The sequence below is a fragment of the Lampetra planeri genome, chromosome 15, assembly GCF_965212315.1.
Source record: "Lampetra planeri chromosome 15, kcLamPlan1.2.h2, whole genome shotgun sequence".
NCBI lineage: Eukaryota > Metazoa > Chordata > Hyperoartia > Petromyzontiformes > Petromyzontidae > Lampetra > Lampetra planeri.
Genome location: NC_136121.1, coordinates 6,587,537 through 6,604,604, shown reverse-complemented (window position 1 = coordinate 6,604,604; position 17,068 = coordinate 6,587,537). Strand labels below are relative to the sequence as shown.

The window sequence follows — 17,068 nt, the reverse complement described above, 5'->3', positions numbered from 1 at the left end:
AGCATATAATGGACAGTGGCCGGTCACGTGATGCACAGATGACACTTTACCACGATTGCGATATACACAGGTATACCTCGGTTTAATAACGTTCGGTTTACGACATTTTGCATACAAGAAGCCACCCAGGAGGCTGCATCGTCCATCCGCGACAGCGTCACGGAATCACCCACAATGCAACAGTAACGCCCTCCACGTCGCCTTGCCAGTCGTTCCAGCAGAGACATCTTTCGGTCACTTACCTGAAAATGTGAATTATTTTTGTTTAAAATTCATTATTATTCAATCACTTTGACATTTATGACCTTTATTTTTTTCTCTTTGTATTGTCAAAGTGATATAGGTGTATCCTTTTGAAGGCTGGAATGACTGTCAGAAAGACTAACACGTAGTAGGTTTTCGTGACCAATATCATCCATAATATAGGTTTTTTTTGGGTTAGATCGCGTAAATATAAATGTGTCGTTGGAGAAAATTGGAGAAACTCCGAATCAAGCGGATGAAGCTGTTGTCTTCACTGGCGTTCCTCAAAAGATGCACAGATTCACATCTATCTCTCTATTTAAGGAACAAAACAGGAGGATTTATCCACAAATCTGTCTGCCCGCCTGATGATGCTAGTTGTATTTACTGGCGAAATGTCGTACTCAGATTGTAAATGTTGTGGATTTGCTCTCCAACACACCGGTGTACTGTACTAGTAACGAATTGGCATTTTCTGTTTACGTGACAAACCTTACTAGTTGGCTGTGTCGGGTGGTGGCGGGTTTAACGACACATTTATATTTACGCGATCTAGCCCCAAAAAAACGATCTTATATCAGAAAGACATCCATAACTTTTCGTTTTAAATTAACGGCAGAGGCCATTCCGATTGACGACATTTCGTTTTAGGCATGTTTTTCTAAGAACGCATCCCTTTCGTAAATCGAGGGAAGCCTGTATATTGACGATGTATTAAAGGTAAAGCAGGCAACGTAAGCTAAAGCAAAAAATACCGAAACTATTAACAGAAAATACGTAATGCAGTCTGCCTCGAGTGTCGCATCAAATAGGCCACCTTGGACCAAACATTTGACTAAATCAAATACCTTTGCGTGTATCTCCACGTGTAAGAGTGCCAGTCACTTTATATTAAATTCCACTCGTAATGAACCTCTCCTCTGTGAGACCCGTTGAAAATGTGTGCTGGCAACAAAGCCAGGCTCAGCCGCATCGATTCACCAATAGGCCACCCTAGACCACATTTTACACCGACTTTGTCAAGGAAGCAATCTTCTTTTTTGTACCCTAATACCACGCAAGACCCAGCACCCGCAATCCACGCGAGCTTTTCTTCAAAATCTTAAATATATGCCGTGGAATCCCTAGATCCGTCCGAGTTCCCGCTATACTGACCTAGCCCACACGTGCCAGGTGCTGTCCCCTCGGCCTGTGAGTTCGTGGAGAAGGCGGCGCTTTGCCATTTTCGCCATCGCACCAGCGTGTTGTGGAGTCTGCGCTTTCATTACATCGAGATTGCAATGCGCTGTGCAAGCTAACTTGCAACTTGTGGTGTGTGAAAACTAGATTCGAAGCTTTCGTGACTGCAGAAATTGCTCTTTGGTTCTTTCGGTAAAGTCACGTGGAAAATCAAATCAAATAGTAATAGAATACGACGTTTCGGTTACAACATCAGCAACCATCATCAGGTAAGAATGAATGATGAAACACAGACACGGAAACAACATAGGCAGACACACGGTGCAGAGAGAGAGAGAGTCACACACAAAGACACCGAGCGAGACACACACCAAGACAAACAGAAAGACAGCGACTCTGTGCCGAGGCCTTAAATATGTGGTGTGTGTTTGGATGTAATGTTTTGGTAATTATTAATTTCGTCCCGAAAAAAGATATGCTTTCAAGAAGCATATATACAGTATTTTACAGCCCTTTGCGCATCCACTGCTGGATGAAGGCCTTCACAAACGCTGTTGGTAATGGAGGTTATTGGACCATACTTCAACACCCTGGTTTATCGGACTCGGACCACGAGGCTCAAAGTGCAGCGCGCTAGCCATGATGGTACCGCTCCACGCATTGTGTCGATAGATAATGGTATAGTGGCCAACGTGATCAAATTCCCTCGTTGTAAATCAATACTCGTGCTTTCATGGACAGCTATACTTAATATTCTTACGATTAGCTAATTATTGTTTTACATGAGCATACAGTGACCTCCACCGCGCTTGCAAATCCTTCAGAAGCTTAACGAGGTGGGCTGGTTCATGGACGTGCATAGGATCGCATTGCGAAGTTGCACTTTTTTGGAATATTTCATGAAAGCCAAACTATACATGCAGACAAATGGACATCATAAATGAATGTAGAAAAAAATGAATACAAAACAACAACAACTAAGAATTTTTTTATTTTTGTAAATTTAAAAGGATATCCTATTCCTACTTTCCGGCCTCATTGTAACCACAAACAAGTCGAAGTAGTCGTCTAGAATGGTAGAAGAAGGGACAGGGGATGTCTTTCTCTACTGTTATGTCGTTGCTCTGCATGGCGAACACGTGCCGCGAGAATATTTCCGCAAAATTTGTTGTCGTCATGTTTTTACCAAGCTTTGAAAAATCGGTATGCGGTGAATAAAAAAAGGTTTAAAAACGCATCAGCCTGCCGCTTGAGTCGGTGGGGATGGCAAGTTACGCAGACGAGTTCAAAAGATTTGGGGGGTATGGGGGGGGTTAGGTTTCCCCCTTTTTCCAGCTACCTTAAAGCCACACCTTCAAGTCACCTGTGATAAATTTACTGCCGTCTTGAAGGTGTACACGGAGGCACACGTGCGGGAGATGAATCTAAAGACTCCTGCCCTAAGCACTTACACCTGCCAGTTCCGTTCCGGGTTTGATGTGGCTTTAGGCTCACGGTTATTATATTCGTTTTTTTGTAATGCCCTCCAAAATATCGCCAATGTAAGAACATTGACAGCCTACAGCGCGAACCTTCACCTTCTGACCTCGCGGGACTAACCGCTTCATTCAACAATTGCACGGCGTTCCTATCCATTGCGTTGCTTTTAATACGTTAAAGGATGTGGACCGTTCGCAGGTTGTGTGCATTGTTATGACAGGCCTGCTGATTTACTGATCGAGGACACTGGCGACGGCGAGCTGGGTGGCGTGAATGTCAATGAGCTCTCTTTACCGGCTTCTTTGTCAAAAGTCAACAATCAGATTCTCTCTGTCAACCGGTCATTATCCGTGAAATGGACAGGAGATGGCAGTCGAGAAATGGATTGAATCCATCTGTGTGGAGCTGTATCGTATTTCGTCGTCACCCCTCGTGGGAATACTCCATTTTTTTTTGCCCCACATGCAAAACACTCAGTGGGATTAGCCAAATATCCTCCTGCAGGATCCTCTTGAAAATTAGTTCTGGAGACTCAGTGAGGCTTTCTAGATAAAGGGCATTATGAATCTTCTTGGTTCTTTCGGTAAAGTCACGTAGAAGGAAAATAATAAATAATAAAAATAAAACATAATAAAATAATTCTCACGACGTTTCGGCCACAACGCAAGCAGCCGTCTTCAGGTGGAGAACAGGTCTGTCGAGAAGGCAGAGTCTGAATGGCACGCCCCAGGCTTAGAGCGACTATTTATGCTGGGATGGAGGGGCGAAGAGCGTCTTGACAAAATAATTTGCATATCAATAGGAAATTAGCATATTTATGGGAAATGCAGATATGCGATTAGTACTACTTGTGAAATGCGTAGGAGGTTTGGCGAGGGGTTTAAAGTCATTATGCCTATGCATTATGCAGGATTAGCATTATCAAAGGGAGGGAGTAAGGTTAGAATTAATAAAAGGAAAGAATGTTAATAATATGGCGCCGCAGCAACTAATATGCTTATAGACTATACATTGTAATATTACACTATGTATTATTCTACCCAACCAACTGTATACCATATATTGCTATCAGGAAGCCAGCAATGTCGTGGGCTCTCTGCTAACTGACCACATCTCCATGCTTCACCATGGCGGTCAGTGTGGGTTGATTAAGTATACGAGGTTATTGAAATACATATCAGGTTGTTTAAAAATAATAACAGAGTTGTTGTTTTTTCACACGGTCAGTGAAAGCAAAAATAGATCTCGTTGTCGCGGCCAAATGAACTCCCTTCAGGAAATTATCTTCAGGTGTGGAGTTCGACTCCCGTTATCGGCTAATATCAGTGTCGAGCAAAATCTAAATCAGTCCCGGGACGCCCCCCCACTTCACAAACCCGTTTTAACTTATTAAAAGCAATAGTTGTTTGCCCGTCTTCCCGAGTGGCCCCTCCTCTTCCGTTCATTTGCTCTCTTTGACCTCGCCGAGGATTTCAGACACGGCAAAATGGTTTATGCAGGGCAGCGACGTGCCTCCAGAAGACATAAGGTGGATCGATAACACAAAAAAACACAGCGATGGGTGTAAAGATCTCCCAGAAGACGCGAGACAGAGCCATGCTACTTCGGGAATATACTTTTAAGCCACGTAATTAAGTGGTTCCTTAATGTTTTACTTGTTAATTAGTTTTCTAGACAAACGGGCAGTTTTCACAGAACCAGTAACTGTCAATCGATACTCAAATTAACTGTTTGTCCATAATTAGATACATGGTGGACAATTACAGTATTGTTTTGGTGATGACCTAGAATGATGATAAAGCGATGTGCACACGTGCTCCGATGGCATCTCCAATCGCTTTGGTTGTAAGTCGTCACTTACGTCTTGACCCGGCCTAATTGGTTCCAACTTGCAAGAGGAGATAGTGGAATTGTCTATGGTATTTCTCCTGGCGACAGAAGACTGCGCTGATAAGTCACTCCCTCAAGTGTTCGATGACGTGCTGTGGCAGTTAGTCTTAGAAAAATAATATTCTGTTGACACAACTGAACAGGACAGGGGCAATCTGTAATCCGTGTGAGTGGCACTCTGGTTTGAGCACTCGACTCACAATCACACGATTGTGACTTAAAATGAGTACCACTTTGTGGGAGGGAAGTCAACAGTGGCCTCCTAAGGATGCTGTCGAGTTCTTGCATCAGTGGACTAATACACAAATAAAACAATGTACAGCCCCTTCATCAATCCACTGCTGGATGAAGGCCTGCCCATGCCATTTCATCCTAGCGGTTGTTTGACCATACTTCACCGTACCGGTCAATGTGGGTTAATTAAGTATAAGAGGTTATTAAATTAAATATCAGGTTGTTTAAAAAATAACAGGGTAGGTTTTTTCTTTACACGGCCAGTGAAAGGAAAAATAGATCTCGATGTCGCGGCCAAATGACCTCCCTTCAAGAAATTATCTTCAGGCATAACGGCGATGCAGTTCGTTTCCCGTTATCGGCTAATATCAGTGGCGAGAAAAATCTAAATCAGGCCCGAGACCCCCCACCAGAGGTGGGACAAAGTCATTGTTATGCAAGTCCAAGTCGAGTCGCAAGTCATCAAATTCATGACTCGAGTCTGACTCGAGTCCAAGTCACATGACTCGAGTCCACATCTCATAGGTGGGACAAAGTCATTGTTATGCAAGTCCAAGTCGAGTCGCAAGTCATCAAATTCATGACTCGAGTCTGACTCGAGTCCAAGTCACATGACTCGAGTCCACACCTCTGCCCCCCACCCCCCGCCACTTCACAAACCTGCTCTGACTAGCATGGTGAAGTATGGTCAAACAACCCCCATGACCAACAAAGCCCATGCCCAAATGTGGATTGTTAAAGGGCTGTAGATTAATTTGCCGCGATGTTGTTCCTATCAATACTTGGCTCCCACCACGTGAACGTGGAGTTGACACGACTGGCTCATTGCTGCCAACAATTGGTATTGTTGGCAGAGGAGCCGATGGGCCACTTACCCTTTATATTTTTTAATAATCTGTAATATATAATAACAGTAGATGCGCTGGAGAGAGCAGCCAATATCAGTATCTCCCTGTGTGAAGAATGTGAACAACTGCTTCAGGAATGAGGATTGGAATGCGCCGCAGCTGATTGCTAACACCTGGGCTGCTGCCGTGTGAGGGCCACTGGTCCCTGCGCAGGTGTAATCGATGATTAGAGAGGCATTCCTCTCCGCTGTGGGGCTCGCCCAACATAAATACCAGACATTACTGGGTGTAATGTGAAAACGGCCAACAAACACCATCTCGACCACGGCACTTTGCTTTCTGCCCTCTCGTCACAAAACGTGCGTAACCACTTTGAGGAGTGAAATGCCACTTCAGCTTTGTAAACGCCTGGCATAGGACACAGGCACTTTGACGAACGAACACCAGTGCTCAATTAAGCACGTTTTGTTGTACAAAGGACGGTTTTTTTTCTCTTTCAGAATGGTCTAACCTGTAAAAGACATCACTTCTAGCAGCCGTTGCTTTTGACACTTAGTTCTACCTGGAACATATTGGAATCAGAGTTGTAATTTTCACCAGGATACTTTTTTTTTTGCAAATAAGACACTTGTCTTAACGATGCATTTCCATCTCCTGGTTTTAAATAAAAGTTTTATTTCACTTATAGGTAATGTAACAACAGCATCATCATCCAGTTTAGATTTGACAAAGCAATACGAAAAAAAAACCCTTCAATATATTCATCCGTAACACTGCCTTCAAAAAGAAAAGGTATATCATAGACGACGTTTCGGGAAATGGCCCTTCTTCACAGCACATAGAGCGGCTCGTCAGGTGTTTCCCATCGCGAATAACAATGCCGACTCAGTCACGTGGCCATTGTTAGGGGAAAAACCGACCGAGTCCCAGGACTACTGTGTCGGGAGAGTCCTGTATTGTTCACTGTATGTGGGGAAAAAGCGAGAACAACACCCCGAGACACCCCACGTACACGACGAGGGAGTGGTAACAGTCCAAGTTCCGCAGAGAATAATTCACGAACGGACCAATGACCATCTAACGTTTTACCTCGAGCGTTCTGTAATTGGTAGAAAAAAGGCAGAAGCGCAGCCCTGCAAGTGCGGGGGTGGGGAGCAGGGTGCGGTTGGGGCGGAGCAGAATTAGTAAAACGGTGCCATTGTTTCAAGTGACACACCGGGAGGTCGAACCTGCGACCTCTGGGTGGCCAGTTCTTGTAGTTCTGGTTAACAGTAACACGGCAGCATGTAGCGGATAACGCCTTAAATGTTAAATCGTGACTGAAAGCTTTCGTGACTGCAGGAATTCATATTCTTTGGGTCTTTCGGTAAAGTCACGTTGATAGGTTCAAAGAAAATAACAATAAATGAGAAAAAACTACGACGTTTCGATCGCAACACAAGCGTTCATCATCAGGTGATGGCGATCAGGTGATGATGAACGCTTGTGCTGCGATCGAAACGTCGTAGTTTTGTTATTTTCTTTGAACCTATTTCGGTGACTTTACCGAAAGACCCAAAGAATAAGCCTTAAATGTTGTTTAACTAAAATACATTAGCTAACATTGAGCACACTTAACATCAGTGGATACATAAAAAAAGAAATAGTATCGGTAACTTAAATATTATATTCATTGCAAACTTACCAATTCGTTTATAAGATTATTAGCATGAAATTCCACGAAAAAAACAGGTGGAAATCAAATATAAAATATATACTGTATATGCATATACTGTGTGGAAATGTTTTCCAATATTTGTATTTTGGATAAACTAACGCCATGGGAATGTGGAATTTCCACCTATTACTGAGAACAAAAGCTCATACGAACGCCGCCACCCCACAATAATTTCATTGAGTTGAAAATTCATGTTTTTGAATACGTGTTAAAAATTATTATATATTACCCGTTATATAAATATACTCGAGTAATTTTTTGTATTATTCATCATGCCTTACCTACTTGTGTGTGTGCGCGTGTGTACACCAGCAGAGATAGGAAACGTGGTGGGGTTGAAAATGTAGGCGCGGGTGTAGCAGTAAAAGCCCACGACGTGTGTCGGATGAGCGTGAAACTGCTCTCAGGCACACCGGCGTTTGGGAGGCCATCACATTCGGCTCACTCTTGAGAGCGCCTCGTTTGATCCAAACTTTACGGTAGTCGTGAAATTTCGTCGCTCGGTTAAACACAATCACACCGAATCGATCAAAACCAACAACACCTTACATATTGCCAATAACAGTAGAGGAACAATTGTAGAAAGTCTGGTAGCCAGCTCATCCCATCTCATTATGCAATGTATACATTTCAGGCTTTGTTCATTTTTTGGAGGTGGGGAAAGGGGGGTGGTGTGTGGAGGTAAGAAGTTAGACATTATACCGTACTTACGCTAAGAAACGCCCACTCAATAAACAGTGGTGGTGGTGGTGTTGACGTCAGATACGCGCGTCTAAAAGCAAAGGGCTGAGCCGGCCAACTCCCATGTGTGTTTGTCTCCAAAGACTTGGGTGGGTGGGTGGGGGGTGATGGGGGGGGGGGCGTGGGGGGGGTGAATGGTGGGGGGGGGGAGAGAAAAAAATCTACAAACTTAATTTACACGCGTTCACCAGCAGCACCAATCATTACTCGTGGGCAGTCAACGTGGGCACCACAGATCCTCATCACCATCTCCTTCAAAAAAAACATACTTGTTGCTCAAGTTGAATGGGGATTTTTTTTTTATTTCTTGCGCATGCTATGTTTGTGCTCGTTGATTAATGCTCCATATAAATTGCACCAATTCATTATGCCGCTCTGAGCACAGATAGTGAGTTATATGGGCAGTTTCTAAAGAAGAAGAAGAAAATAAAGTTATCATTTGTTTTTGTTAAATATCAGAAACACCTCCAGGAATTACAGAGAAAGCGAGAAGAGATGTCAGTTGGGCTCGCATTCTGGGTGTTCCTGGTCGTAGCAGTGGCGTGCGCGCTCGCCGGTGGCAGGACGAGCTCTGGGCAGCCCAGGGCTCAGAGGAAATGTCCCAGTGGCTCGGCACCTCGCGCGTGGAGACACAGGAGCGACGCGACGTCGACAGTCTGTCAGAACCTCTACAAGGGGCTCTCCTGCTGCACCAGAAGGAGCCACACTTACGTCGGGAAACACAAGCTGAAGGTAAACAAAAAACACAAATTTAAAAAAAAAACTTCTTCTAAATCGTTTCGTAGATAAAAAAAAAATTCGTTACAGTACTATGCTTTACGAGTGTCTCTTGAGTAATATATATAAAAGACTGATTTTACGTGCACAGCAGGTTGAAAGTTAACGTGAAACTTGCTGGGTTTCGAGTGAGGCATGCTGGCTATCGCGTTCCGCGGGACCCACTCCACTATCACGCGCGCGCGCACGCAAAGCGCGCGGCTGCGTCACTTACTCTTTTGAGAAGTCCTTTCTCGCGGGTTAAATTTTTTTTTTTGCCGCTGAGGTTTGTGCGTGAAGAATGGGACGTTTAAAATGGGCTTGCTTGTGTTTCTCTTCTAATCTGCGAAAACGTTGCAAAAATGTTAATTCCATTAACATGCTAAATGCGACTCGTGTAAGAGAGAGAATCCGCATGGCTTTTTCGCTGACACTCTGAAAGCGGGCCCCCTTTTTTTTTTCAAAATAATAGATGGGAAAAGGCATTCAGCCGGTCACGCCTGCTAAATAATCGAATTTAAAAACACAACACAAAGGTTTTTTTGCACAACTTAATTCATTCTACTCTTCTTCAGCAGTGGCAGCGTGCATGGGAGTGGGGACCCCCCCCCCCCCTTCCTGCTCCTCCTCCTCCTCTTCTCGTCCCGTTATATTTTAACAGCGGAAAAGAGCGCAATGAAGTTAGCAAATGTCGTCGAGAAGAATGTTTAAACCCCAGAAGATTTTTTTTTTCTACTTGATGGAATGTTTTTTTTGTGTTTAATACACCCATTGTGGTCCATCACAACCGCGAGCGAAAATACAAGCCGACTTGCGTGGACTTCCCATTTTCCATTGATCCAAAGTAAACAACACGATTTAAAACTAATATCTCCTTTGTTGTTGTTGTTGTTGTTGGTTATTGTTGTTGTACGATTTTACTGTACGAAGTCAGTCAGAATTGAAGTGGGTAAGATTTTTTTTTGCAAATATTATTACGCGGGGAGAAATACTGCAATATTACGCCCTTGGGCTCGGGCTGAATTCAAGCAAAAGGAGAGAGAGAGGAGAGAGAGAGAGAAAAAAACCCGCACACACTCCCCCAAGCTACGCAATGAGCTGAAGGGAACAGGGGGCGTGTATCTGCCCCCTCATTAAACAGCAGCCGCTTGCCCACACACGACGCTTGCTCCATGCACTCCGGCGATCCCGGAGAATCTGGAACAACAAAAGCTTTGTATTTGTTAGTTTGTGCCTGTACCCTGCACGCTTGCTCCTGCTGCCGCTTGCTATATACGTAGTCGGGCTGCGAGATGGTTGGTGGTGGTGGTTGGTGGGTGGGTGATGGTGGTTGTGCTTGCCGGGTGGTGATGGGGAGGTGGGTGGGTGGGTGGGAGAGTGGATGGGTGGGCAGTAAAGAAGGCGGACTGCAATCTCACAGCCCCAACATTAAACCTGCTCTGCGTTGCGTCTTGCCAAACGTGGTGATGCGTGCAAGTGTTCACTCACATGCGAGCTCGGGACAACTCGTTTCGTTTTTTTTTTAGCCCCTAACCCCCCACCACCTCAACCACCCTCAGTGCTCCCTCCCACCCCACCCCACCCCACACACGAGTAACTAACCATTATAGCCCCCCCCCACCACATCCACAATGTTTTCATCGCAATGCTCCGCTGTAAACTCGGACTGGCAGCAGCAGCAGTAGCTCCACAGCAGCAGATATTGCGCAAAAGGGGCAGAGGGAGAATAGAGGGGCGCCTCTGCTTACGAACATTCGACTTACGAACTTTCAGAGAAACGAACAAGCCCTGTTCATATGTCCAGTTGCCTTTTCGGACCGAGATTCTTAAGTTCAATCGTCGCGCAATAGATGGCGGTGGCGACGTTAAGAACCAGTGGCATCTACATCTACAGGAGATTATACAACTTTTAAAGCCATTCATCGTGTCTAGTGTACATGCCGTACAACATGTTTGAAATCGACAGGAGTAAAGTTGTACTTACGAACAAATCGACTTACGAACAGACCTGGAACCTAACTCGTTCGTAAGTAGAGGAGTCCCTACGTTGCGAAGCAGCAACTCGAGTGCATCAAGGTGCCCCAGTTGAATGATCAGACGTGCGTCAAAGTGTTGGCGTCATCCTCATTGCGATGGACCTGTTCAAGTTTTAGAATTTGCATTTTTGTAGTCCTTTGTGTCAATAAACTGCTGGAGGATTGCCTCCACGCACCCACGCGGTGCAGGTTATATGGGGTTGGGGGGGTGTTTTACCATACTTCACCACGTTGGTCTCTCTGTGCTGGTTGGTGAAGGTGGGGCGCGGAAGGGGAGAGGCACGGCTGGCAGGCAGGACTGGTTCAGACATCACTCGCCACTGATCTTAGCCGTGACCGGGAATGAACCTCCACCCACCCCATCCGCTCCCCCCTCCCCTCTTGTAAATCACCCTAAATACATTTACCTGTCTCATTAACCAGCATCACTGCTCCGGTTGCATATCACGTAAGGCAATTCGTAAAGTTGTGGTGCACCAAAAGCTGCAGTTCATTTATGTCACCGCTCAGTATAATGTTACCTGTCCTTTGTCAATCCGTTGCTGGATGAAGGCCTCCCTCATAGCGTTTGTTTTTGCCATACTTCGTCACGACGATCGGTGGAGGATTGGTGAAGAAGGTGTCGTTGCGTTGGATCGGCTCAGATATAAATCCAGTAGCCAGTGATTTTTAGCCATGATCGAGAATCCAACCCCGGCCCACCGGATTGGTCGCGCAGTGCGCTAACCAATGCGCCGCCACTCGACGTTGCCCGTGTCGCTTGCAGCCCAACCCAAATGTAAAGTCACCACTGACGATGATGATAATGCTTCCCAATGTTCAAATCACTCTCTAGATCTCTCTCTCTCTCTCGCAGTGCACGGTAGTCTGTGCAAACAAACGTGCATGCGATTGTGTTCACCGTCATATTTTGTTGAATGTTGCCAACAGTGCCTGGGCATCTTCTTGGTTCTTTCGGTAAAGTCACGTAGAAGGGAAGTAATAAAATAATAAAAATAAAACATAATAAAACAGGTGGAGGAGGACGGCTGCTTGCGTTGTGGCCGAAACGTCGTGAGAATTGTTTTATTATGTTTTATTTTTATTATTGTATTACTTCCCTTCTACGTGACTTTACCGAAAGAACCAAGAAGATGAATCCCTGCAGTCACGAAAGCTTTAAATCGAAAAGTGCCTGGGCATTGGGCGGTTCATTACTGCACTAGATGGCATCTTGACAGCGCGGGGTGGGTATCGAGTTCACTGCAACCGAATGTGCAACTTCATTTGTGTGCGGGCTACTGTGCTTGACAGCTCCAATACGACGCAGTTACCCCACCCCCCCTTCCTCCACCACCACCACCGCTGTGAATATCTCCTTATTTATTCTTTATTTACTTTTCTGTTTCTGTGTCTTGCTGGGTTTTTTTTTAAGTTGGGTCACAAATGCAAGTTCGCATATACGAAGCCACTGTGTCTTGATTTTTTTTTTTAAATGCTCTTCGTGCAGCTCACTATATACTTCCGTGTAAATATTTACGCGTGAATTGCCAGTAGCCGGGCAAATGCTATGGCCGTATAGTGCGGTTTAGTAAACAAGGGGTGCTTTACAAGAGGCGCAGTCTGGTATGAAATGCAGGGGATCAGATAGCAATACAGATATTAATATGTATCCGAGAAATATTTAAACACTTAAAAATGACTTAAACCCAGCCCGTCACTGGCCACCCAAAAAGCACCGCTCACTCCCGTCTCAAAAAAATAAAATGTTTCTGGCAGAAATTCTGGGGTGCGCCTTGGACTTTCTCCAAAACTACGTCGCCGCGAGATTTTTTTTTTTTAGAGCTGGTCAAATAATTAGTTTATTTATCCTTTAAAACGTTTGTTTGCGAACGCGTGTAAAGCAAACATGCGATGTATATCCTGGCATCATATCCGTGCAGCATGCGGGCTTCGTGGTGCTCAGTGTGTGTGTGTGCAGGGTTTGCGTCAGGATCCCATTAAATGACTCGTTTGTCACTGCGGCCAATTCTCATCCCACAACATTTTCTGCACCGATTTCTTTCTTTTTTTTGAACGCGGTACAAATGCTTGACACGTGCGTTTCATTTACTCGCCTGTTCAATGCGAGGAAAATAGGTTCGTATTAACGCGTGATGTCACGTGGCAGAATATGCCGTAGTTTAGATGGTCAACAAACCACGTGTGGGTTCAAGGGGGCTCTGTGGCGTTTTTATTGAACCCGAGAAAGCCTCATTTTTGAGTCTCGAGATGCTCTTTCAGAAGGGTCCTGGTGGGGATATTTGTCCAGATTATTCTTGAGTATTTCTTTTTTGCATTGTGGGAGGAAATCGGACCACCAGGAATAAACCCAAGCATACAAAAGGGATAACGCTCATTCTACCCGCTTGCTGTACTGTTTCATATAGCGGCCACTTCATTGCCATGCAGGATGTTTCATTAATATGGTTGTAAACATTTCACCCCCACCTCCATCCTGCCCCCCCCCCCCTGCACCTCCGTGAATATGAATGGATGCGATGCAATATCAGGAATCGATTCAAGAATCTTTTTTTTTTAACATTGTAGTGCATGTAGTGGTGGCTTCTTGTAGCTCGTGGAGTCGTGTGGACGGATTGCATACAACATAAACAATATCAACGTATTATGCAATGTGTCTTGAGCTTCAGGACTCGATCCATCACCGAATTGATGCTTCGCTGGACCCCGGCTCATACCACAGCTTTTTGTCTGCAGGAACCAACGTCGTCCGTACCTCCGAAGTGCTCTATCATGGGCGTGCATCATCAACATCCACTTGCACTGCACTCCATAGGACACCAAACCTTAACTAGGCTTCCCACTCTTTGTATCATTTGCTTAATTGGAGAATAGTGCACATTTGGCACATTAGTAAAAAAAAAATACAATGCAGCACATTGTCATCCACTGCTGGATGAAGGCCTCCTTGCACGGTGTTAGCCATGGAGGTTGAATTTCGATTTAAAGCTTTCGTGACTGCAGGGATTCATCTGCTTGGTTCTTTCGGTAAAGTCACGTAGAATGGAAATAATAAAATAATAGTATTTTATTATATTTTTTTATTATTTTATTATTTCCATTCTACGTGACTTTACCGAAAGAACCAAGAAGATGAATCCATGGAGGTTGTTTAACCATACTTCACTATGACGGTCAGTGCAGGTGGGTGATAGGAGATTTCACTCACCATTGTTGTTAGCTATGGCAGAGTCAAAGTCAGGTGGTCGGGTCCATTAGTTCAGTGCGCTAACCACTGCAACACCGAGCGATCTTAGCATAGCTCATTCATTGCAGTTATTAAGGGACAGCCTGATGACCTGTTGCTAAGTCTGTGCTTTTCAGTGTCCTAACTCACATGTGCTTTAGAAAATAAATGTTGTAAATGTATACGTAGTTACTTTTAGTGGATTGATTCAGGTGGTGGCGATCCTCATTGGCTCTACATTTGCTTAGAGCTGGATCTGCACTGTCATTGTCTCACTATCAGTGACACGTGCTAATCCCCGTGTGTGACGCATGCACGGGCTCCAGATACAATGTTCGCGCAATGCTGGTGGTCCGTTCTACCTGTGTATAGTAGTAGTAGTAATGCACAGCTATTGACAGCTATAATAGAGACCACGTCATCCTTACAATGTGGGTCCACTCTACCCACGAGTCTGGTTTAAGGCAGAGGTCGCAACCGGGTACCCGATACACTTACCCTACCCGATACCCGGCTACCCGTACCCGGCCGGGTACGGGTAGCCGTTTGCGACCCTGGTGCGGCCGGGTACGGGTACGGGTAGGCCGTGAGTCAATGGTGAGTAACCGTTTGTCACTCATTTCGGGTAGGGTACGGGTAGGATACAGCTACCTGTACCCGGCCGGGTACGGGTACGGGTACCCATTTGCGACCCTGGTGCGGCCGGGTACGGGTACGGGTAAGGAATCAAAACCCGTTTGCGACCTCTGGTTTAAGGGGAGAGTTGAATACCTGCTTGCGTGCCTGATTCCATCGCCAAAGTGGGCGTTGCCCGAGCTCATTGTGCATTGGAGGGCAACACTGATCGATGTGTACACAATTTTCTCTGATCAGCAAAACTGGAACTACACCCGACAGGACAAGTATATTGATCCTGTCTGAAGATGTGTTTTACATGTCAGAAGTTCACTTTGTAATCATAATGATTTACAGCCCTTGACAGGTTTGATTCTTTTTCTCCATTCTTGTTTGCTCGATGCCCCCTGTACCGTTCCCGTTCGCTTGCCATGTGCCCTGATGCCTACGTTATTGAGGGCGATATTGGCACATCATTGAATCCACTGCTGGATGAAGGCCTCCACATGTTGTGTAAGTTATGGAGGTTGTTTGACAATACTTCCTTATGCGAGTTAGTGCTGGTTTGTGATGGGTAGGGGGCCTGATGTTCGCTGTGGCCAGGCAACTAACTCAGGTGGTTGGATTCTTAGTGCTGCACAACAACCACTCATGTGCCACCCATTCGCTTTATAGCAAAGATCTTCATTGAGACCTAACAATGTGTAAATATAAACACAGTGGATGTGAATGCACAGGAACAAAGGAAGATATAAAAATAACGAATTGGTTTGAATTTTTTTGTCTCGAGCCACAATACACCCTTGCCATGTTTCCTGCATCTTTATAGGACTGCACATGCTCGCACATTCACGCAAACATTTGTGCTGCAAGGTGATTTTTCAGACGACTGCATTTATATCGCACCAATAAACTTCAAGTTACACACACCAGCAGATGCCACAGCTGTAGAAAAATCGCATGCTTGGTATTTCAATTGGCTTGCCTAGTCACCCACGCAGTCATACCGCTACAAATGCTATTTCACAATGTTCAGTACTTGAGGCCATATTTGTCTATCATTCGAACAAATCATCGTACATTTTTTGTTCGCCTAGGAAAAGCCTCGCCGAGTCTCAAAACAAGTTTTTTTTGGGAGGGATCCTACATTGGAATATTTGGTTAATTCCACATATGCGTGTGTTTTATTTTCACGTGGCGGGGAGAAAAGGAAGGATACCACTCAGAGCTCCACACAAATCAAATTAAGAATCACACTTTTTTGAACTACCATTTCCTGGCCACCTCGCATCCCAGCAGGTTTTTGGGGTTTAAAAAAAAAATCTGCGTGATCGACCACCCCTTGCCTGCAAAAGTGTTACTGTGCCACTGCACCCAGAATGAAGATGTGAGTTGTTGTGTGTTCCCGCATGTTATGCGAGTGCATCCTAAGACGGCGAGGTGATGTTAGAATCCGTGTTAAATTAGGGACCAACAATGCTTAGATCAACCGAATTATCGTGGATTCTAAAGCTGACGGTATATTGCATATGAAGCACGTGTGTGTGTGTGAGAGAGAGAAGCGGCGATTCAAAATTTGTACGCGTTGTACGGAATTGGCTCACATCCTCACTGCGGCCACTCTGTTCACCCCCATGTAAAAAAGAGAATCGATTCTTGAATCGAATCACGACTGTCGATTGGGAGAATTCATGAATTCCCTGTGGTGGGGGATGATTGCCGACATGTGAAGCGGTTACATTACATCACCCCCCCCCCCTTCATTCAATGCTCTAAAGATCCACACTCCACAGCATGGTGAAGTATGGCCAAGCAGCAAGCAACCCCCATGACCAACGTGAAATGGGGAGGCCATTATCCAGCCACTGATTGACAAAAGGCGATAAACTAGACTCGAAACTTTCGTGACTGCAGGAATTACTCTTTGGTTCTTTCGGTAAAGTCACGTAGAAATAAATTAAATAATAATAGAATACGACGTTTCGATTGCAACACAAGCAAACATCATCAGGCACAAATTAATGAGAAAACAAACGTAGTAAACTTGGAAATATAATTCAATACAACACAGAGAGTCGGCCAACACAACAGTCAACACCCCACC

The 17,068-nt window shown here is 44.9% G+C and overlaps 1 protein-coding gene across 2 annotated transcripts in view; it reads left to right on the top strand.

Moving 5' to 3' along the window:
- The first annotated feature begins 1,513 nt into the window (after positions 1–1,513).
- HHIP (hedgehog interacting protein) overlaps positions 1,514–17,068 on the top strand; it is a 154,062-nt gene continuing 138,507 nt past the window's right edge. Inside the window, exons 1-2 of one of the 2 annotated variants that reach the window (XM_078600888.1) lie at positions 1,514–1,691; positions 8,791–9,063. In XM_078600888.1, the coding sequence (XP_078457014.1) occupies positions 8,827–9,063 (237 nt within the window). In that variant the 5' untranslated portion in view covers positions 1,514–1,691; positions 8,791–8,826. Of the gene's footprint in view, positions 1,692–6,185; positions 6,233–8,790; positions 9,064–17,068 lie in introns of those variants that run through there. The other variant, XM_078600887.1, reaches the window with a different exon arrangement.